Raw genomic sequence first — 23,702 nt, 5'->3', positions numbered from 1 at the left:
AAGGCTTATACCTGGCAATCCGAGGGGATGACCAGCAGGGTACTTATGACCTTCTAAAATAAAGATTACAATTAGTGCGTTCTACCAGTACTCACATGCGGTGCCAAAGAGAATGAATCTGAGCAAGGTAATGACCACGCAGCAAGCTATGTAACCAATAACTACAGCCGTAACGTCGACAGGAGTGGGTGTTATATTAGATAAGAAACAGGTATTGCAAAATTGTACTTGATATTAAGCGTAGGAAGTGTAGTTGGGCAGGTGGTGTGACAGCGTGGAATAGAAAACACCTGGACCCGTAGTCACAAAAAGCTCCTACGCTAAAATTGTTCTTAAGAGGCAACTATAGCCAATTGTGAAACTGGACATCTTCTTAGAGAAAACGGCCGGCCAATGGTAGACATCATTTATGAACGGAATGTTTTGTGAACTCGACCCTTGTTGTATAAGATTAACATATTCAATGCGGTATATTGCAAACGGGAAAATAAGCAAAAATTTGAAGCGGATCTAATCATTTATGAGAAGAAGCCACGAGAAACCTACTAAAATAAGCTTTATCTCGGTGCAACTTTCCCGTTGTCCAGGAATACAAAGAAATTTTTTTTGCATGCGAGGCTAAATTTTTTCTAACAGTACACCAGTGTGCGAATGCAACAATCAAAATGATTTTAAGTTACGTACTGAGGCACGAGCGGAAAAAATTTACAAGCATGTGTTTAAATTTTGGCAGCCCTGGAGTCATCAACACAACCTTTTGGACGCTACCTGGAGTCAACGCAGAGGAACGAAAAGAGGTTCGTGTTAAATAGGCTTGTTTTATTGAAATTGCGGATATTGGTAAGCAGAAAGAGACACAGGCTAGTCAAACAGCTGTTATCTCTTTGTTCTGTTTTTCTCAACTTGTGACTCGTACTTTAACATTGGAGCAGAATAGTATTTTAAGAGCGGAGCTGTTTAAGGCCTAAGTTGAACCGTGCCGAGCGTTGATCAGTTTTGCGAAGCGCACTCAAGCCACAGGTGGTCAGAGAATGGCGAGGACGAGAGAGGGAGAGCGAGAGAAATGAAGAACCAAATAAAAGGAAGTGCACTTTCTTGGCGAGGTAGGATTCGAAGCCGGGTACCCACGGTCCGAAGGCGAGCGTCATAACCACTGCACTATACACCCACGCTTACAGAACATGCAATTATGGGAACCATATGGTTGCATTGTACCGACGATTGTAATACAACTTGCTTTGGGCGAGACAGAGAAAATGAGAGAGAGAGATAAAGAAAGAAAGAGAGACAGGGAGAAAGAAAGGAAGAGAGACAGAAATAGCCAGAAAGACAACAAACAATATAAACTTTCTTGGCGAGGCGGGATTTGAACCCGATTACTCACGGTCTGAAGACAAGCGTCATACCTACTACGCTATACACCCACGCTTGCATAGCTCCACTGTTTCATCAGATTTCACAAGCGTGGAACTGGCTTAATTTTTTTCCTGTTAAATTGCAGGTGGTTGTGTTTTGCGAAGCTACTGTGCGATGTGCAGTGACGCTAGCAAGCGGAGTCCAACAATGCCACGCCGCGCACCTCAAACTGAGGAAAAAGAATGAAATGTATGCGCAGGACACTCACTGTCGTCGACTTCGCGCGCTTGGTTTTATAAGACTAGCCATGTAATTCTTTTCTTTGTGTTGGTGTTTTAAGTCGACTATATAAATAAACTAATTTCAATAAAAAAGGCAGAGCAGATTTGCGGGACCTCGCAGCTTCGCAGCCCAACTTTCAGCCAAGCTGTTTTCTCTCAGACACTTGAACAAGCAATATGACTGGACTGAAACCAAACCCTGCGTTTAAAGACGTTTCACGTTGTGTTTGACCCACATGTACACAACAAAAATGGCCCGATAATCAGATATAACGTCCCCAGATATTTCCACCAATTATGAAAATCGGTGGCACTCTCATTTCTCCGACAACGGCAGGCAAACAATATGCGGGCTTAGTGTAATGCTTGAAAATTTAGAGAAAACGAGTGTTCTCTGAATATTTGCAGAATGCATAATTAGGCCCGAGATAAATTTCCGCCACACACTAACTCTAATGCACCCCCACTTCATGTACATGTAAACTTGATGTGTCGCGCATTTTCTCATGACGGCCGTAGTTTGATTTCAAGCGCTTGATAAAGAAAGTTTTTCCAAAGACAGTATTTCACCCACAAATGTTAACACCATGCACGTTAGCCACAACGTTCCACCCGTTCGCACCAAATTAGAAATCGGCGGCTGTTATGAAAGATATAATTTATTAGAAAGGCAGAGAGAGAGGTCGGCGTGAGCGAGTATGCTCTGGCCTGCTACTCTGCACAGGGGAAAAATGAAAGGATACAAAAAAGAGTGATGAAAGATGATGATGAGAGCAGGAAGAAGGGATGCATATATGCACTAACACAGTGGTTTCCTTAAAGTATTGCGTCTAGTTCGGTGATCTTCAGGTAGTCCAGAGCAGCCCTTGTATCTATTGATGCTACTGTGGGGTCACACATTGCGAACAAAATATTACTTTCCGGCAATGTTCGCCTGCCAATGCCTGCCAGCGTCGAAGCCAGCATCTTCCGATGTGATACGTAGAGAGGGCAGTCGCAAAACGGATGTTGGAGAGTCTCCAACACTTGGCAGCGTTCACAGTTCGGGCTATCCGTACGGCCAATCAGATGTACATAGCGTCGAGTAAAGGCGACGCCCAGGCGAATCCGGCGAAGCATGCTTGCTTGGCATCGCTTGATTTTAGCTGGGAGAAGAAAAGTCCTATCACAGTCTATTCCCCGCAGGCGCCTGTACCGATGGTCTGGTTGAGCCCAGTAATGTGCGGCGCAATCTCGCATGAGCGGCTGTTATAGTTCTTCCATAACAGCAGGGAAAATTTCGCACAGTACGTAAAACATATTTAAAAGCTCTACAGTGCTTGAACAAGTTTTTTTTTCTTTTTTTTTATCTTAAAGAGCGTAATTGGCACCCTCGCTTTGAAGTGCGCCTACACATCACCGACAACTTACCCACTTTCGCCACGAAATGTAAATAAGGTGTCTATGTTAGTTAAGGGGTGAAGAAGAAGAAGCCACGGAGTGCGGATGCCCGTCGGGTGGACTCCGCAGTTTTCATATGATTATCGGTGGAAAATCACAATCTCGTGGCGAATATCCACTGATGAATCGAAAGAAGAAGTACCAAGGACCCCAAGGATACCATTCTCTACCAGGTGGGCCCATTTTTCGGCCGTCAATCGTTCTCTTTTCTCCCGCTACGTGTGGCGGGAGAGCAAAGCCTGACGCGAACGCCTCAACTCCAGTGTCTCCACTGTGGCGGCGGCTGAGAGCTCGGCCTAGCGCGCCGGCAGAGTTGTCCGGGGCCTCCCGTTCCCCTCCGAGAGTTTTTGCTGGTGCCGTAATGGAGCTCATGAACGTGGAAGACAAAGAAGTGCAACGGGAGGAGCTCATGAACGTGGAAGACAAAGAAACGCAACGGGAGGAGTTTGGAAAAGAATCAGGCTGGTGTGAAGTTAGAAGAGGCACGAGGAAGCGATGCAGCAATGAGGCCGGATTGGTCGGAAACAATCACCATCGAAGAACCTTCGTCGAGGAAGCAGCAAGACACAAATGGAAGAACGAACGCAACGTGCGACAAATCATCAGAGCGAGTAGGATGCCTAGCCTACCGAAAGAAGACTACAGAGTGATAGCGCGTCCACTTGGTGGACTTAACCTCTCGGACTACAAGCTGGATCGCATTTACTGCTGCCTGCGCAACGCTGCCGGGGTCGGTCGAGAGACAGCGGAGGAAGACAGCATATGTATAAACAGCAAGCAAAACATAGTGGCGCTCAGCACGCCATCCGAGGACCGGGCCAGGAAATATGTAGCTATCAATAAGCTCCACTTTGGAGAACAAGAATCTGAAGCAAGCGCTTACAGAGCAGCTCCTGATAACGCATCCAAGGGTCTTATCAGAGGAATATCCAAAGAGGAGAGTCCGGAGGACATAGTGACCAGTCTGGTCACGCCGTGCAATCCTGGGGTCTTGGACGCCAAGAGAATGGGTAACACAGACAACATAATCGCTTTATTTGAAGGTTTTCACGTCCCAAGCTATGTGAGATATGGAGCGATGCTTATTCGGTGCTCCTTGTATAAAAAACAGATTGACATATGCTATGGATGTGGAAGAACAGGGCACAGGGCTGACGTGTGCCCCAACCCTGAAGACAAGGTTTGCCGAGGGTGCGGGTGCAAGAATCCACAACACGACTTCAACTGCCAAGCGGAGTGCCAACTCTGTGGCAGAGACCACCTCATGGGAGACAAGTGCGACGCAAGATACAAGATTCCGTACCTCGTCAGGAGACGTCGCTGGGAGCGACGGAGGAGGGAAGAAGAATATGCCCAAGAGGAAGAGTACTACTACCACAACAACAAAGCCAGAGGGAGCAACAACAACAATAACCACAAGACGATATCAAGCAAGCATCCATCAACCAACAAAAAAGAAGCAAGCAGGAAAAACTACGGGCGTGACCATGGGAGAGACCGGTCCGGTTCCTTCCCGAGACTGTCCGGGGAAGCCGGCCGTGGACGCTCCAGGTCAAGGTCCAGGACCAGATCCCGGACCATATTAAGTTCGAGGCCGAGGTCTGGTTAGAGCACATCTCGAGGGGGAGACGGGAGCAAAGCACAAGTGAGCTGGGCAAGCGTGGTCTCCGGCACTGCTACTCAATCTCCTAAAGTTAAGGGGTCCGCCCTAGAACAGGAAATGAAAGAGATTAGAAAGATGTTAGAACAGGTTACCCGAGAGAATGCAACGCTTAAAGAAGAGATCAAGCAGCTTATGGCCGAAAACACGAAGCTACAGAAACAAAAAAAGCGTAGCAACACACCCTCCGCCAGTAGGACGCTGACGCCTAGTTGAGCTCCAACACCCGTTCCCGCACAAGCGAACCGGGAAGCACCACCACACAAAAGGAAGGCGCACGAAACGGTTGAGGAAAAGAGGGACTTTACAATCAGTGAGGCTATGGGAACGTTTAAATGAATGTTCGATGGGATACAGCAACAAATCACAAACATGTATGTAGAGATTAAACAATGATTCGATGGATTACAGAATAGAGTAGCGGCATTAGAAAGCATACCAAAGGATATTCGGCCGACAGGCGCGGGACCCGTTAAAAGCAAACCGTATAGCAGACCGACTGCGGTGGAAAATGGCAAGGCCACCGGGGAAGATTAGATAAATCAACATGGCGCCGCGTAACCAATATGCGATTTGGCAATGGAACTGCCGCGGGTATCGTCGCAAGCGAGGAAACCTGCAGCCATTCATAACAAGCAAGGAGCCGCCAGATGCCATCGCCCTGCAGGAGACCGGGGGGGGGGGGGGGGGGGAGGATGGCAAAATTATCGGGGTATAAATCTTACAGTGCTTCCGGCGAGAAGGCAACCGTCAGGACGCTGGTACACAGAAACCTCATGGCTGTCGAGCACGATACTGGAATGCGAGGCATAGACCACGTCCTTATTTAAATAATTCCCTCCCGCAAAGAAGCGGGAAGTGTATTTATTCTGAACATATACAGTCCACCCCGGCACAAGCCGAAATTTGCTCCACTCTTCCGCAAAACGTTGAGCGTAGCCGACAAACAGGCGCTAGTCGTTGTCGGCGATTTTAACGCGCCACACGCTGCTTGGGGATACAGCTTAGGGAACGTAAAGGGCCGAAGCCTATGGGCAGACGCTCAGCACTAAAGACTAACGCTCATAACTGATCCTCAAACACCCACCAGAATAGGGAACAGTGTAAGCAACGACACGACACCAGATCTCACGTTTACAAAAAACGTAGTAGATTCTCGATGGAAAAACATGCAGGAAAGCTTAGGTAGTGACCATTAAATCGTCGTCACAATGGTACAAGCAGGCCCAAAGAAAAAGAAGGGTAAAGAACTGAAACTTGTAGAATGGGACTCTTTCCGCAAAATCCGAAAGGAAGATGCAGAAGAGAATATAACGGACATCGAGAAATGGGCAGAGAAACTTCAAGAAAGTGTTAAACGAGCTACCAAAACTGTTCCAAAAGAGGCAGGGATAGAAGAGATGGATAGCAGATTATTGCATATGTGGGAAGCGAAATGTAGTATGCTGAAAAGATGGACAAAGCAAAAACATAATCAGAAATTAGGGAAGAGATATGCGGAATTAGACAAGGAAATTGAAGTTTATGCAAAAGGGTTAACCCAGCAAAATTGGGAAGCCACGTGCAATTCGATGGAGAGCCAAATGGGTATGTCCAAGGCCTGGAACATTCTACGATGCCTCTTGGATGCCGAGAGTACAAAAACTGTACAAAGACTTAATATACAGAAGGTTGTACACAGCTACGCAGGTACAGAAGAAGAGCTCTTTCGAGAGCTCCAAAAGTAGTACGTTGGAGATGCGAATAGAGAACGACTCCCGGATTATAGCGGCAATGAGAATCCTGATCTCAATGCCCCCATTAAGGAGGCAGAAGTCAGATATGAACTTACGAGACTGAACCTCAAAGGGCCTGATGGGATAACCAACAAAATGCTCAGAAACCTCGACGATGAATCCATCCGAGCTCTCACAGACTACATGAATAAGTGTTGGGATCAAGGTGACATTCCAAGTCAATGGAAAGCAGCCCAAATCATCTTTATACCGAAGCCTGGAAAGAAACTACAACTGACAAACTTAAGGCCCATATCGCTAACATCCTGGGTCGGTAAACTCATGGAACACGTGATTCTCACACGCCTCACGAGATACATGGATGATGGAAGACTTTACCCACATAGCATGGTTGGATTTCGACCACAGTTATCGACGCAGGATATTATTCTCCAACTGAAACATCACATTATAGATGCGGGGCGAAAACTCTATATACCAAGGCGATACTAGGGCTCGATCTAACAAAGGCCTTTGACACTGTCACGCAAAAGGCAGTACTACAATATCTCCAAGAGCAGGATGTAGGACAGTAAAACATACGCGTACATCAAAGACTTCTTGATGGATTGTACGGCAAAGATTACAATTGGAGGAACCAAATCGGAGGAGATCAAACTAGGTAATAGGGGTACTCCGCAGGGGTCGGTACTATCCCGCCTTTCTATTCAACGTGGCAATGATTGGTCTTCCTGCGAGACTCGAAAAAATAGAAGGACTCGGACACATCCTATACGCGGACGACTGGGTGGCGGCTGGAAGCGATGGGCATGTGGAAGAGATCCTCCAAACAGCAGTAAACACGGTCGAAGACTACATAGAGACAAGGGACTGCGATGTTCCTCCCAAAAATCAGAACTTCTGCTCTATAGACCCACATGCAGAGGTCGAAAAAGCATTAAGGAAAGGCCGGACGTTGTCGTCACAGTAGAAGGCACCAGGATACCGATAGTGGAGAGCCTAAGAATACTGGGACTCCGCATATCCGAAAACGGTCATAATGGAGAAACCATTCGACTACTGTGTAATATTGTTCACCAAACAATTAGACTAATAAAGCGGATATCCAACAGGAACTATGGCATGAAAGAGCAGAATCTTATTCGATTAATAGAAACATTCGTAATCAGTCGTATTGTATATGTGGTCCCTTACCTTAAGCTGTACGCTGCGGAGAAAGTCAAGATAGAATGTATCATTAGAAGGGCGTATAAGGAAGCCTTGGGACTTCCAGCAAATACGTCAAACGACAGGTTGCTAGCACTCGGCGTGCACAACACATTAGACGAACTTATTGAGGCCCAGAGAGTGGCGCAGTATGAAAGACTTACGCAGAGTTTGACGGGCAGACACATCTTAGACGACATCGGAGTATCCTACGAAGCACAGCACGGACTGCAGGGAGACATCCCAAAGAAAATAAACGAACATCTCTCAATACTCCCAATCCCCAGAAACATGCACCCGGAGTTTCACGAAGATAGAGGAATCGCAAGAGCGAGAGCTCTCCACAAAAGATGCAGTAGTGCTAGGGACGTGGTCTATGTGGACGCGGTGGAGTACACAAATAGACAGAGTATGTCGATAGTTGCTACCAGTCTAGAAGGTGACTCCAGATTTGGTGGCACTGTAAAAACAGGAAAGGCTGAGGTGGCGGAGGAGGCTGCCTTAGCACTGACAATTGCCTCCACGGAGGCCATCATCATAGTCAGCGACTCCCAGATCGCTGTCAAAAACTATGCCAAAGGAAGAATCTCGCCGGGAGCGCTAAGAATTTTAGCCAACTTTCGTGAAGATCGAGATGGTTACATTCTATGGGCACCCGCACACTTCTCCCTTCCCGGGAACGAAATAGCACACAGCCTGGCTCGAGAACTGATGGACCGAGCAGGTGACACACAAATACTGGGAACGGAGAAAGACCGGATGACCAGCTTTACCGAGATAACCAAACACTATAAATTGGGCAGGGCTCGTTTCCCCCCGCCACACTCCTCGCTAAGTAGACGGCAAGCGACAGCATGGCGCTTGTTGCAAACAGAAACATATCCGAACCCGGTGGCCTACCACCGGTACTATCCAGAACATTACACCGATAAGTGCAGATTCTGTCAAGAAAGGGCGGACTTACAACATATGGTTTGGGCTTGTCCTGGGACACCCATACAATAAAACGCACAAGACCAGAGAGCAGTGGGAGACCGCGCTGCTCAGCTCTGCACCGGAAGACCAACTTAAGGCAATCCAACAGTCCGAAGATGCCGCCAGAGCACAAGGGCTCGAGGCCGTCATCTAGGTAGAGAGGCCTAGGTCACACAAATCTGCTACACAAATAAAGTTTATTCCTCCTCCTCCTCCTCTAGGTTAGTTCACGCAAGACACCGAGGGCGCCTCATGTAAGGCGTGATAATGAAAAATAGTGAGCGTTCAGTAAATGTTATTGCAATAGCAACCACATGGTCGCTCGAGGTGCGCTTGCGCTGTGCAGTGGGCGCCACCGTTGTTGTGCTTTCCTGCTATCGACGACGAAGGCGTGGCCTCGCACTACGAGGATTACAAGGCCTGCAGATACGCGAAGTGTTTGGCTCCAAAAGCTACGAAGCCAAGTGCCCCAAGCCAAGTTAATCAGCTTCCAGTACAAAAAACAATCTGGTAATGCTACACTTCTCACTCCCTTAACAATAAAACCGATTTACTCAATTCATTTCCACTATCTGGTGTATTTCAACACGTACCCAAATAAAAGTAGGGAAGCGTTCATGCATTTCACCCCACTCAGAACGCGCCCGCCTCGACAAGCAATAGAACCGCTGCTGAAGCGAAGCAGTATACGCCTTGAAGCAATAAATAAGCTATAGGGAGCCTTCATGAGAGCGTTATAAGACTGGCATGTAGGTTCCTAGGCTGGCCGTGGTGAAAGCGCCATGCGTTTATAGTAAGCGAAAAAGCGGGTGAAATTTACAGCAAGTGATATTTTAAATGCAAAAGCATTTGTATGCCTACCCAACGGGAAAACCAGTCCGTCTGTCACGTAAGATGATCGCTGTCAAGAAACGGCCCGCAGCAGTGAGCGAATTCACCTTCGTGCTGCCTCGCACTTCAACGCGAACTAAGCGGCGAGAACAGCGCTCACGAAGCTATCAGCACTCGGCGCTCTCAAGATAGATCGTTTCAAGATAGTGCCCACGAGGCTCCGCTAAAAGCAGCCGCCGCCGGAGAATGGTTGATAACGGTTCGCATCGACCAAAGTCCCTATATAAGAAAAGTACCGCCATCCCTTTGATAAACGCCGCTTCTCTCTCTCCTGTATCTCCGATTGGACGATGATAGCGCGCGCTTTTCACTTCTTTATATTTTCTTTTTTTCCGCCTCAGAGCCATGTTGAAAGTCCTCTGCGCAGCCGCAGTCGCCGGCGGCGGCGGCGGCGCGCGCCCGTCCTGAAAGCTTCAACGTGGACTTTCTAGGTGCGCCACCGTTGACTTGGCTTCCGCAAGCAAAAAGTAAAGAAAAAAGCAAGCGCCTTAGGAAGGAGGCGGCGGAGGAAAGAGTAGATGGCGGTACTTTTCTTATATAGGGACTTTAGCATCGACAGGAACCACGGGCGCTATAACGTAAAATGATTCCAAACTGTTTTGATTCCAAACTCCTGACGTCAAATTTACGTAACCACCGACGCAAGCATCGGGCGGTGACCCGCAGCGTTGTCTGAACCCAATCACACACTCTCCTCGTTTATAGGAGGTCACCTTTGTTCGCTTTGAAAACCAATAACATTGTCTACACTACGCGGTTTTTCTTATCTAATTGGATGACAAGAGGCGAGGAGCACGCTCTAGTGGAGAGGGTTCGGATAGGGCCGAGCCAGCACAGTGAAAATAGATAATCGCATGAAGAAGGTGGTGCCGGCTTCTCCGATTGGTCAGCTTCGCCTTACTTAGCTTGCGGTGGATGGTCGAAAATCGCGGCGGCGTGCAATGGAAGGATAAGAATGCCGCTAAAACGGATCCTCAGCAAGGAAAAGTTGGCAGAGTGATGTCGTATGCATGCCGAAAAGGCTCGATAACGTTTTACTGCCACGCAAAAAGGTTTATCATGAGCAAATAAATGCATGCTCACCGGCAGGTGCGAGTAGCGAGGGCCTGAGCGATCGACGGGCCGCCATCTTCTATTCCTTTCGGAACGGGGCAGTCTGTGGCTACTCAGAAACATTTTTCAGTTTTGTTCGGCATATTAATGCATTTTTTCGCGAACACGTCACTTTGACGTGTGAGTTTTCGCGGTTTTGTGACGTCGCGTGACAGACAGGCGAAGTGAGCGTAGCCAGAAAACATTGGACCAATAGCAGAGGGCTAATGGTGAAAAGGCGTCGAATCAGGAATGATTATTTTCCTTTTGTGCGGTTTAATCATGCATAATCAGTGTGTACACGTTATATCAGATGGGGAGCTATCGCGGTTTTCGTGACGTCGCTGACAGACAGGCGAAGTTGGAAGTGGCCCGAAAATATTTTGACCAATTGTGAAGGCTGATTGCAGACATTGGAATCAAAACAGTTTGGAATCATTTTACGTTACAGCGCCCCACGTCTACGTACGACGTCCACCAAACTTGACACTGCTCAAATATGGCACGTACTACAGCACGCATCGGCCATTGCTCACCTTTCACGAAGCAGCGGCAGCATCCCAACCAGTAGCGCACCCAGCATCCCTGCCAGGGGGGGGGGGCAAGCCCTTCGCATAATAAGAAATTGCCCTGCTTTAGCCAGAGGAATCAAACAACAAATAAAATGCCTAATAATTATAATAATAATGACAACAAGGATGATGACGATATTTATTTCTTCATCGTTTTACTGAAAGTCTTGAAAGAGCTTGATAGGGCCAACAGGGCGGTCTGCAGAGCAGTGCACGTGGTCATCCGTTGAAGCTCTTACCCTAAACGGTAATGTCTGGAGTGAGTGGTGGCAGTATCTGAGGAGGTTATGTATGACTGATGTAGTGGGAGAACTCATGAATGTCAGTAATAGCGTGAATAGAGCACCAAAATAATATGTATGTTACAAGCTGTCACTCGCGCGTCGTCAGCGTGAACTAACGCGGGTTAACTTGGCGTCAGGGGGGAGGGGGTTAGAACCCCCGAGCCCCCCCCCCCCCCCCCCCCGCCGTCGATGAGCCACTGATCTAAACCCATCATCATATAACATGACTGAACACTGCTACTACTCGCCTCTTCGTCGTCTCGTGCTGGTCTCAGTTAACATTGCGTTGTTGCAACATGCGCTTCTCCGTTTCACAATTATTTCGCGGTGTTTCTCGCAATTATACTAAACACAGCCGCATACGACGGCGAAAAATCATGTGATTAGTTGCAAATGCCTACGCATCGTTTAGACAACTCCCACAGGAGATTCTCCGTGTAAGTTCTTTTTTTTCTTTTCTGTTGGGGTAGGATGTTACGAAAATGTTCGAAGCTTTCACATAACCATTGGTACCTGCATTGTATCTCAACTCATGTGCTCTTTCACTCACTTTCATTAAGTTCATTTTTAATATAGAGCAATTACTCTGTTGACACGCTCTTGTAAATTACGCAGTTCCTGGAGAAGACAGCAGGCAGCGCGCATGCGCTCGGCCGAGTGGGAACAGCAAAGGAGGTTGCTTGCTGCATCGCCTTCCTGGCTTCGGAAGATGCCTCGTTCGTAACTGGAATAACGATGCCCGTGGATGGAGGTCTGCGACTCGTGTCCCGCCTCACGGGTCCAAACTCTTGGCACATTGAGTAGAAGACTGCGCTACAACAATGCAAGAGGCTCCTACGCGAGGGCTCCAAGCTTTGATAAACAGCAGCGTAGAGCGAAATAATGTATAGGTGCAGCTTAGAAAAAAATAAAGCTCTCGAGCATCACACACACACAAAAAAAATATTTGCGTTCTGCGGCTCGTTTTTCTAGGTCTCATGTGACTTTTGTTTGTTGCCACATGTGTATTCAAGTCATTCAAGCAGAATAGCTACACTGTGACACAATATTTCAGTACACGATGGGCACCTTGATCAAATTCAGAGCGCCGCCACAATGTCAGCATACGAGGATCCTTCAGTAAATACTGAGACTGAAGCTCTGAAATGTTTATTTCTTAAAATTATTCATCGGTGTCTTTAACCAGTTCTATATAGTTCCCGGTAGGTGAATGAGCGCGTACCACCGTTTCTACAAAGTCTAGGCAACATGAGGGAATACATCTTCTAACACCTACTTAACCCGCTTACAGGGTTCGAATCTCCACAAACGCTACGTATACGTGTGTATGGTTTGTTTTCTTAATTGCAGCTGTATAATGTAATCGTTTTCAAAGCTTACTAAGGCTAGACCTTATGAAGCGGCAGGCTCCGACTGTGTCTTTGGTACATGGCTCAAGTTCTGCAAGTTCTTTTTCTTGCCAGCTATATAAATGACACGTTCCACGCGGAGGGTGCACATTGGTCAGGGTTTGCCTTGAAATCCCAGTTTGACCAGATTTCTCCACTACCGGTCATAGTAATGTAAACAAAGAACATACTGTTAAAACAACAAAACGCTCAAGAAAAACAATGACTCATAGTCGTAGATAACGACATAGTGCGTGTTTCTCTTGCTTACGCCCGTGTAGTACCGATGTATAGCCCAATAGTTTTATGTCGTAAGGTCACGTCGGACGGCGCGAGTTGAAACCATGCCGTCGGCAGTCATACCACTGCTGTTGCCATTGTCTTCATCGTGCTGCCATCGTCACACACATGCTCGCATAACACACACTTCTTAACTTGCTCAAAACCGTCAGTCCACCTGGTAACGCTTTGCGGTACAGCGAACAATACCTAATAACCAGCTACCTAAAAATGCTTCGCATTGCGTCGCTTGCATCATTGAATAATAAGCCCCAACAGGCTAACATCAACCCTCGCAGACTTTCCTGACGGTAGCTGCTGGCTGGGTGGTGGTGGTCACTGCTGCAGCCTTACCGGATATATGTGGATACCGGATATATGATACGACGGTTATATCAAGGTACCCATTAAGTAGCTCATAAAAACCCTGTATGCTGACGACGTATGTCGAGCTAGCTCAAGGGTAACAAAAATATATCTTCCTGCATAAAAATTTAACGTGCAATGTCGACTCACAGGCATCTCTAAGACATACCGATCTGGTAATGGAACGGTGAAATATATGGAACGGGTGTTTACTTTGTTTTCTTTCGAATTGCCCACTCAGTATTTGCCACTTTGTTATCATTGTCCCTACCTACATGAACGGGCATGTTCCACTATGTACGATCGCTGCATAAAACGCGACTGTGTAATGTCGGCTCAAACATATCTCTAAAGTACACCGATTTCTTAATAGAATGGCTAAATGCATTTCAGGAATTATTTCATTTACTTTACTTCATTTGATTTACCCATTCGGTATGAGCCATTGAGTATATATGGAGAAATTGGGTATATCTTCAGGACTGACGCTTCTTGGTCAGTCCTCCAGAATGTGCATCTGGGTAATGGGTAACTGTGACAAAAGTTGGTACAGAATCCCTAAATGTTACTTGATACTTAGCGTACTTTTCCGTGCATACACCAGTCGTCACCAGATCGTACGCATCGCCGTTGGCTATAAAGAATTCAATTAACGCTTTGCTTAATTAAGCTTCACTTCGGATAGATTCGAACAGTGTTAAAGAAGCCCGCGGATACAAGCAAGTGCCTTGAACGAACAGTCGCGCGGGAATTTTGCGTGTATTCGCGGGCTTCTTTCAGACTAGGCAAAACACTTTCTTGTAGCATGTATTGAGCAACAGAAAGCTGTATCGGGAGTTTACTCGTGTCGCTCTACAATTTTCTGATTGACATTCGTCTAATTACGGTAATTGAGAAGCTGATTATTTATTTAGACTAATTACCTAATGAGCCAGAATGAGAGAAATAATCTGAGTATTTCCAAGGGATGGCAAACAACGTTACCTTGGTCTATCCAGCTACATAGCATTTGTGTATTTTTAATGTTTGGCTAAAGTTAAGTGAAACACCCTGTATATCCATACATCTTTTAAAGAAATGATTTAATTTAGAAGCTGAGAAAGCGCTCCAAAGCCACAAGAGTCACGTGTAAAGCGCGCTGGGTTGATTGTGGAGGCATAATTGCGTGGGCACATGTAGACTTCGAACGGACGGTCGCGCGGCAATTTTGCGTGTATTCGCGGGCTTCTTTCGCACTCGGAAAAACACTTTTATTTAGCACGTATTCAACAACAGAAAGCTATATCGCGAGTTTTTCATGTTGCTCTACAATTTTCTCATTGACACTTTTCCTCTACTATAATTATTGAGAAGTTGATTATAATATAGACTAATTACCTAATTAGGCGGAATGCAAAAAACCACCTGAGTATCTCCAAGCTATTGCAAACAGCATTACCTAAGTTCTGTCCAGCTACGTATCATTTGCATATTTTTAATGTTTGGCTAAAGTTAAGTGAAACACCAGTATATCCACTGAACGAATCTTTGCAAAACACGTGCTTACATACGTAACACCACCAAAAAGCAAGGCAAGTACGCCAAGAAAACAAAAAGAAGGGGTGGAGGGCATATAAAATGGGAAAAGGCCCTAACAGGTTTCATGCGCACTCGTTCATCTTACAATGTAAGCTATACCAGGAATACATCAATAAATGACACGGAATCAAATTATCGAAAGTACAATGGAGCGAACGTTCATGACGAATGAGAAATATATGCTGGTCGTTACCGCAACTGAGCTTCATATACATTTTATTGCGATAGAAATTATATGGACATTCAAAGAGGATTTATGCCGTCGCCGTGAGGTTGTGTATGATGTCAACGGCGGTGAAACCGTCGCCGCGTGCCTGGACGCTGTATGTGCGAGTGAAAGGGCGCGAGGGACGCGCGCTTTCACGGGGAGCGAACGCACGCCGGAGAACAATCGCGCGTTCTGCGCCGTGCTGCCTGAAAGGCTGCAGAATTAAGCGTCTCTTTCCTCCTTTACAATCACCATATATAAAGAGCAAACGCGACTTCTTTTTTTATTTCGGAAAGCTTGCCCTTAGGCATAAAACTTATTATAAACGCGACTTCTTCCGTCGCGCGAAGGCCGTGGGGGGACAGGAGGGAGGGCGGGGAGGCGACGTTTAGCTGCGGCACCGAATGCGTATTTATATAAACACGTTGCGAGGCGAGAAGGTGGTAAATCCTTCCGACGCTGTTCAACGAGATTCCCGTTCTGATCTCGTCGAAAACCTCCGAGCCGCCCCCAGAGCCCTGGCAACAGTCACCAACGCCGCGGGCGTTCGTTGCGAATGCGGGCAAAACGGCGACGCCGTCGACAACAGTTCTGCGCGTTCCTGGTGCTGCTGTATGTCTAAGTTTATACAGCTGATAAAATTACTATCCATACTCCGTATAGCTCTCTGCTAAGTTGCTATCGCAATTGATGCTTCGCCTTTCGGGTGAAACAGCGACATTTTTTTTTCTCAAGCAAATCAAGAGCAGTACCTAAAGACAGTTTGTTACAGAAGCTACCAATATGTTCCATGCAACAGTAGCAAAAGAAAAATGTGAGCATTTCAAGCATCTTGAATTAATAGAGAATTCTTAAAGCGTTTGTGAATTGTTATAGCGGTTGGTTGGTGGTGTGTTAGCATTTCAAGTAAACCTGGGCGTATCACCGGTAATCTGACCATGCAATAATTGAAACAAAGACTTTCATTGTATTAACTTCGTTTAGTTTGTTATATAAGCATGTCGGTTGAGTTAAGTAGATATGTAGGAGAATGAATTCGCTGGTGCTAGCTAAGTGCCTCCCGAGGAATGCTTTATTAATTTCGATATGTAGCTTGTTATTGGGCAACCAAACAATGATCGCATACTCGATAAATGATCTAACTAGTGTATGCATTGTAGGCAAGCAGCTTTCTTTTAGAAGGCGCTAAGCGCAGGTGCCTTCTGGGGACGAAAAGACGTATTTAAGCAGTTGCTACAATCGTATCGATATGACTTCCCCCCTTAAGGCCGTGCGTAAGCGTCTTACCTAAGTATCCTTAAATTTTATAAGGGGGGGGGGGGGTATCGTTAACGGTGTTGGTGTAGACATATATTTTTGTTTCGAGTTATTGATAAGACAGATCGTTTGGGTTCAAGGAGATTTGCCAATTATCGCACTATGTGTACACAAACTTCAATGCTTTCTAACGTATTTCGTTATCGCTTGCCTTGTTGATTTCATAAAGGATACAATAATCTGCACACATATTGGATTTTACTTTACATTTAGGTGGTAAATCGTTTATGTTTGGTTTATATTTAAATTTATTAGAAATGATATAGGCCTCAATAGGATGCATTGGCGTACTCCTGACGTGACAGGTGCTAATGAAGTTTTCTCTACCTCCCTGAACAAACTGCCATTGGTTAGACAATTGAATTTTTTTCCATTGTACTCTTGGAACATCGCCTAGTGTCGGGTGAAGTTTAGAAATTAACTACTTGTGGGACACGCGATGAAATGCCTTTGATAAATCTAAAACTAAGGGATCTATGTGTATCCATCTATAATATGGTAAGGAATATTTCACATATAAGCTCCAATAGGTGTGTTACTGTTCAGCGTCCTCAAAAATGTGATTTTGCTCCAGGTACTCGGGGATACGCTTCAAAACAATATGCTCAAGGAGCTTGCAGACAGTACAAGCTAGAGAAATTTGCCTGTAATTACAGACGTCGGACATGTTACCACGTTTGTACGTGGCATTTAGTTCAGCCATATTTATATATTAATTATTATTTATTTATTATATCATCAAGGCCTAATCGGCGTTACAGAGGGGCTGGGTAGGTACATGGTTTACAAACAATCAAGAACATTCAAGTCTCTAAGGACAAGAATAAGATACATAGGCCGAAAACACCGCAAATAAAAAGAAAACGGAAAAAATCACCAGCCTTTCCCTTGCCGAGCTCAATGTCCTGGTGTGTGACATTGAGCTTGGACCCTTTCGGCACTATCGCCAGGATCAACCCACTTTTGAGCGTGACACCACCAACCACCACCTTGCGAGCCTATAGGTAGTAGTAGTAGTAGTAAAAAACTTTATTTGGTGTTTTGTAATAAACTCCCCGAGGGTGGATAAAGCTTTGCTTAAAAGCTTGTTGTGTGTGTATTTGACCTTTGTGATTTCTTTCTTTCTTTCTCTCTCTCTAAGTTATTGTTCTTTTTTCTCTCTTTCTGTCTCTCTCTCTCTCTTTCTGTCTGTCTTTATTTCTCTCTCTCTTTCTGTCTCTCTCTTTATTTCTCTAGCTCTTTCTCTCTCTCTTTCTGTCTCTCTCTTTATTTCTCTATACCTTTATCCCTCTTTCTGTCTCTCTTTATTTCTCTCTCTCTTTCTCTCTCTCTCTTTCTCTCTCTCTTTCTCTCTCTCTTTCTGTCTCTCTCTCTATTTCTCTATCTCTTTCTCTCTCTCTTCTGTCTCCTCTCTCTATTCTCTATCTCGTTCGCTCTCTCTTTCTGTCTCTCCTACTTTATTACTCGAGCGTCCTTCTCTCTCTTTCTGTATTTCCTCTTTCTCTCCTCGTTCTAGTTTCTTCATATTTCTCTAGTCTCTTTCTCTCTCTCATTAGTGTCTTCTCCCTCCTCCTCTTTCTGTTTTTCTTTCTATTTCTCTTTATCTCTTTCTCTCTCTCTTTCTGTCTCTCTCTCTAAATGCGTTATCTCGATTCTCTCTCTCTCTGCCTGTCTTTATTTCTCTCTCTTTCTCTTTCTCTCCTCTTTCTCTCCTCTCTCTCTTTATTATCTCTATCTCTTCTTCTCTTTTATCTTTCTCTCTCTCTTTTTGTCTCTCTCTTTCTCTCTCCCTTCCTCTCTTTATTTTTCTCTATCTCTTTCTCTCTCTTCTCTATTTCTCTATCTCTTTTCTCTCTCTCTTTCTGTCTCTCTTCTTTATTTCTCTATCTCTCGTCTCTATCTCTCCTCTCTTTATTTTCTCTCTTTATCTCCTCTCTTTATTCTGTCTCTCTATTTCTCTATCTCTTTTGCTCTCTCGCTCTCTTCTCTGTCTCTCATTTTTCTCTATCTCTTTCTCTCCTTTTTCTCTCTATTTTTCTCCTCTCCCCCTCTCTTTCTGTCTCTCTTTATTTCTCTATCTTTCTCTCTCTCCTCTCTCTTTCTATCTTCTCTATCTCTATCTCTCTCGCTCTCTCTCTTTATTTCTCTATCTCTTTCTCTCTCTCTTTCTGTCTCTCTCTATCTATTTATCTCTATCTCTTTCTGTCTCTCTCTTTATTTCTCTATTTTCTTTTCTCTCTCTTCTACTCCTCTTTCTTTCTCTCTCTCTCTTTCTGTCTCTCTTTATTTCTCTATCTCTTTCTCTCTCTCTCTTCTGTCTCTCTTTCTGTCTCTCTTTATTTCTCTATCTCTCTCTTTCTCTCTCTCTTTATTCTCTATCTTTCTCTCTCTCTCTCTCTTTATTTCTCTATCTCTCTCTCTCGTATTTATCTATCTCTCTCTCTCTCTACTCTCTCTCTCTTCTGTCTCTCTCTATATTTATCTATCTCTCTATCTCTCTCTCTCTCTTCTCTCTCTTTATTTCTCTATCTCTCTCTCTTTCTATCTCTCTCTTAATTTCTCTATCTCTTTCTCTCTTTTTATTTCTCTATCTCTCTCTCTCTTTCTGTCTCTCTCTTTATTTGTCTATCTCTTTCTCTCTCTCTTTCTGTCTCTCTTTCTGTATTTCTCTCTTTCCTTCTCTCTCTTTCTTTCTTTTTCTCTCCGTGCTCCCCAAGGGCTGCAGAAGATAGCGCACCTTTCAACCTTTCCTTTCCCTCAAGAACCCTCATCTCTTTCTTTCTCTCTCTCTCCTTATCTATCTCCTCTCTCTCTTTCTGTCTCTCCTTATTTCTGTATCTCTTTCTCTCTCTCTTTCTGTTTCTCTCTTTATTTCTCTAACTCCACTTATTTCTGTATCTCTCTTCTCTGTCTCTCAATATTCAATCATCTCTTTCTGTTCTCTCTTTATTTTCTCTCTTTCTCTCTTTCTGTCTCTTCTTTCTTCTTCTCTCTCTTCTCTTCATTCTCTATCTCTTTCTCTCTCTCTCTTTCTGTTTCTCTCTTTATTTCTCTATCTCTTTCTCTCTCTCTCTTTTCTTCTTCTCTCTTCTCTTTATTCGTCTTTCTCTATCTATCATTTATCAATCTCTTTCTCTCTCTCTTTTTCTCTCTTTATTTCTCTCTCTCTTCTCTCTCTCTTTCTGTCTCTCATATGTTCTTATTTCTATCTCTTCTGTCTGTTCTCTCTCTCTCTCCCATCTTTTCTCTCTCTCTTTATTTCTCTATCTTCTTTCTTTCTCTCTCTTTCTGTCTCGCTCTTTATTCTTATCTCTTTCTCTTATTTTCTTTCTCTCAAATCTCTCTCTCTCTCTTATTTATCTCTCTCTTTCTCTCTGTCTCTCTCTATTTCTGTCTATCTATCTTTTTTCGCATCTCTTTCTGTCTCTTTTATTTCTTTTCTATCTCTTCTCTCTCTTCGTCTGTCTCTCTCTTTATTTCTCTTCTCTCTCTCTCCTCTGTCTCTCTCTCTCTTATTTGCCTCTCTCTCTTCTTTCTTCTCTCTCTGCTTTCTCTCTCTTATTCCATCTCTATCTCTTTTTCTGTCTCTCTCTTTATTTCTCTCTCTTTTTTTCTTCTCTTCTCCTCTTTCTCTCTCTTTCTGCTCTCTTTTCTTCTATTTCTCTATCTCTCTTTCCTCTCTCTCTTCTCTCTCTCTTTCTGTATCTCTTTCTTCTCTCTCTCTCTTTTCTTTCTCTAATATCCCTCTTCTCTCTTCTCTTTTTATGTTGATTTTCTCTAATCCCTTTCTATCTCTATTTCTTTCTTCTTTATTTCTATCTCTTTCTTCTCTCTCTTCTTTCTGTCTCTCTCTTTATTTATCTAACGATTTCTTTCTCTCTCTCTCTCTACTATCTTATTTTCCTCTCTCCCCGTTCTCCTTTCTCTTGTTCTCTCTTATTCATCTCTTCTCTCTATATTCTTTCTATGTCTATACTACCTTTCTGTCTCTCTCTTTACCTCGCTGTCTCTCTCTTCTCTCAGGCGTTTTCGGCTGTTCCTCGCTCTCTCTTTCTCCTCTCACTCTTTGTTTCTTTGTTTCTCTATTCTCTCTCTCCTGTCTCTGGCTCGTCTCTCTTTTTCGTCATTCTATCTTTCTTTCTCTCTCTCTTTCTGTCTCTATTTCTCCTATCTCTTTATCTCTCTCTTTCTCGCTTCTCTTTAGTTTCTCGGTCTCTCTCCTCTGTTTCTCTATCTCTTTTCTCTCTCTCTTTCTCTCTATATTCTTGATCTGATTTCTCTATTTGTCTCGCTCTTTCTCTTTTTTCTCTCTCTTTCTGTCTCTCTCTTATTCTCTCTCTCTTCTGTCTCTTCTCTCGTCATTCTTCTCTCTCCTATAATATCTCTCCGTCTCTTGTCTCTCTCTTTTTTCTCTATCTTCTGTCTCTCTCTTATCTTTCTCTATCTCTTTCTCTCTCTTCTGTCCTCTCATTTTCTCTATCTCTTTCTCTCTCTCTTCTGTCTCTCTCTTTATTTTCTTCTATTCTTTCTCTCTCTCTCTCTGTCTCTCTTTATTTAGCTCTATCTCTTCCTCTATCTCTCTCCGTCTCTCTCTTTATCTCTATCTCTCTTCTCTTTCTCTCTCTTTATTCTTTATTTTTTTTTTCTTTCTTTTCATGTCTCTCTTCGTTTCTCTCTTTATTTCTCTATTATCTCTTTCCTCTCCTCTTCTCTATTTCTCTGCTTGCTCTCTTTCTCTATATCTCTCTCTTCTCTTTCGGTTCATTTATTTTCCTCTCTCTCTTTCTGTCCTCTCTTTATTTCTTTCTCTATCTATTTCTTTCTCTCCTCTTTATGCTCTCTCCTCTTTCCCCTCTCCTCTCTTTTTCCTGTCTCTCTCTTTATTTATCTATCTCTTTCTCTCTCTCTCTCTTTCTGTCTCTCTTATTTCTCTATCTCTTTTCCTTTCTCTCCTCTCTCTTTATTTCTCTATCTCTCTCTCTTCTTTCTGTCTCTCTTTATTTCTCTATCTCTTTCTCTCTCCTCCTTGGTTCCTCATCTTCTTGCTGTTCTCTCTTTTTTATTTTCTCTATCTCTTTCTCTCTCTTTCTGTCTCTCTGTTCTTTCTCTCAATCTCCTCTTCTTTCTCTCTCCTCTCTTTATTTCCTCGGCTTTCCCTCTCTCGTCTCTTCTTTCTGTATCTCTTTCTGCCTCCTTCTCTCTCGTCTCTTTTTCTGTATTTCTCTCTCGCTTTATTTCTCTATCTCCATCTCTCTCATTTCTCTGTCTCTCCTTATTCTGTCTCCTCATTATTTCTCTATTTCTTTCTTTCTCTTCTCATTCCTCCCTCCTTTCTGTCCTCTTTTCTTTTATTTCTTTCTCTCTCTCTTCTTCCTTTCTGTCTCTCATTATTTCTCTATCTCTTTCTTTCTCTCTCTTTCTGTCTCTCTCTTATTTCTCTATCTCTTTCTCTCTCTCTCTGTCTCTCTCTTTATTTCTCTATCTCTTTCTCTCTCTCTTCTTTCTGTCTCCTCTATTTTCTCTATCTCTTTCTCTCTCTCTTTCTGTCTCTTTCTTTCTTTCTATCTTTTTCTCTCTCTTTCTGTCTCTCTTTTATTTCTCTATCTCTTTCTCTCTCTCTGTCTCTCCTTTATTTCTCTATCTCTTTCTCTCTCTCTCTTCTGTCTCTTTTTATTTCTCTCTCTTTCTGTCTCTCTCTTTATTTCTCTCTCTCTTCTTTCTCTCTCCCTTTCTCTCTTTCTTTATTTCTCTATCTCTTCTCTCTCTCTCTCTGTCTCTCTCTTTATTTCTCTATCTCTTTATCTATCTATCTGTTTCTCTCTTTATTTCTCTATCTCTTTCTCTCTCTCTGTCTCTCTCTCTTTATTTCTCTATCTCTTCTCTCTCTCTTTCTGTCTCTCTCTTTATTTCTCTATCTCTCTTTCTCTCTCTTTCTCTCTCTTTATTTCTCTATCTCTTCTCTCTCTCTTTCTGTTTTCTCTTTTTTCTCTATCTCTTTCTCTCTCCTCTTTCTCTCTCTCTTTCTGTCTCTCTCTTTATTCTCTATCTCTTTTCTCTTTCTCTCTCTCTTTGTCTCTTTTTATTTCTCTATCTCTTTCTCTCTCTCTTTATTTCTCTATCTCTTTCTTTCTCTCTCTTCTCTCTTTCTTTATCTCTCTATCTCTCTCTCTCTTTCTCTCTCCTCTTTATTTCTCTATCTCTTTCTCTCTCTCTCTTTCTGTCTCTCTCTTTATTTCTCTATCTCTCTCTTCTCTCTCTTTCTGTCTCTCTTTATTTCTCTATCTCTTTCTCTCTCTCTTTCTGTCTCTCTCTTTTTTCTCTATCTTTTCTCTCTCTCTTTCTGTCTCTCTTTTTTCTCTATCTCTTTCTCTCTCTCTCCTTCTTTTCTCTCTCTCTCTCTCTCTCTTTATTTCTCTATCTCTTTCGCTCTCTCTCTTTATTTCTCTATCTCTTTCTCTCTCTCTCTGTCTCTCTCTATATTTATCTATCTTTCTCTCTCTTTATGTCTCTATCTCTTTCTCTCTCTCTTCCTGTCTCTCTCTTTATTTATCTATCTCTTTCTCGCTCTCTCTTTCTGTCTCTCTTTATTTCTCTATCTCTCTCTCTTTCTATCTCTCTCTTTATTTCTCTATCTTTCTTTCTCTCTCTTTATTTCTCTATCTCTCTCTCTTATTTGTCTATCTCTTTCTCTCTCTCTCTTTCTGTCTCTCTTTCTGTCTCTCTTTTTATTTCTCTATCTCTTTCTCTCTTTCTGTCTCCTCCTTTGTTTCTCTCTCTCTTTCTCACTCTCTCTCCTTATTTCTCTATCTCTTTCTCTCTCTCTTCATTTCTGTATCTCTTTCTCTCTCTCTTTCTGTTTCTCTCTTTATTTCTCTAACTCCATCTCTCTCTTTCTGTCCCTCCTTATTTCTGTATCTCTTTCTCTCTCTCTATCTGTTTCTCTCTTTATTTCTCTAACTCCATCTCTCTCTTTCTGTCTCTCTTTATTTCTCTATCTCTTCTTTCTCTCTCTTCTGTCTCTCTCTTTATTTCTCTATCTCTTTCTCTCTCTCTCTTTCTGTCTCTTCTCTTTA

At 43.7% G+C, this 23,702-nt stretch overlaps 1 protein-coding gene and 1 pseudogene across 1 annotated transcript in view; one reads left to right on the top strand and one right to left on the bottom strand.

The window, feature by feature from the left end:
* The window catches only part of LOC119455385 (uncharacterized oxidoreductase MexAM1_META1p0182-like), a 91,455-nt gene extending 78,802 nt beyond the window's left edge, over positions 1 to 12,653 (top strand). Inside the window, exons 8-9 of the mRNA XM_037716785.2 lie at positions 734 to 797; positions 12,109 to 12,653. Coding sequence (XP_037572713.1) covers positions 734 to 797; positions 12,109 to 12,297 — 253 coding nt within the window. The 3' untranslated portion in view covers positions 12,298 to 12,653. The remainder of the gene's footprint in view (positions 1 to 733; positions 798 to 12,108) is intronic.
* Positions 12,654 to 14,002: 1,349 nt separating this feature from the next.
* On the bottom strand, positions 14,003 to 23,060 carry LOC119456598 (putative uncharacterized protein DDB_G0271982; annotated as a pseudogene).
* Positions 23,061 to 23,702: the final 642 nt, after the last annotated feature.

This window comes from Dermacentor silvarum, chromosome 6 (genome assembly GCF_013339745.2).
Source record: "Dermacentor silvarum isolate Dsil-2018 chromosome 6, BIME_Dsil_1.4, whole genome shotgun sequence".
Taxonomy (NCBI): domain Eukaryota; kingdom Metazoa; phylum Arthropoda; class Arachnida; order Ixodida; family Ixodidae; genus Dermacentor; species Dermacentor silvarum.
The sequence above is the reverse complement of the archived record's forward strand: the minus strand, read 5'-3'. Positions and strand labels throughout refer to the sequence as shown.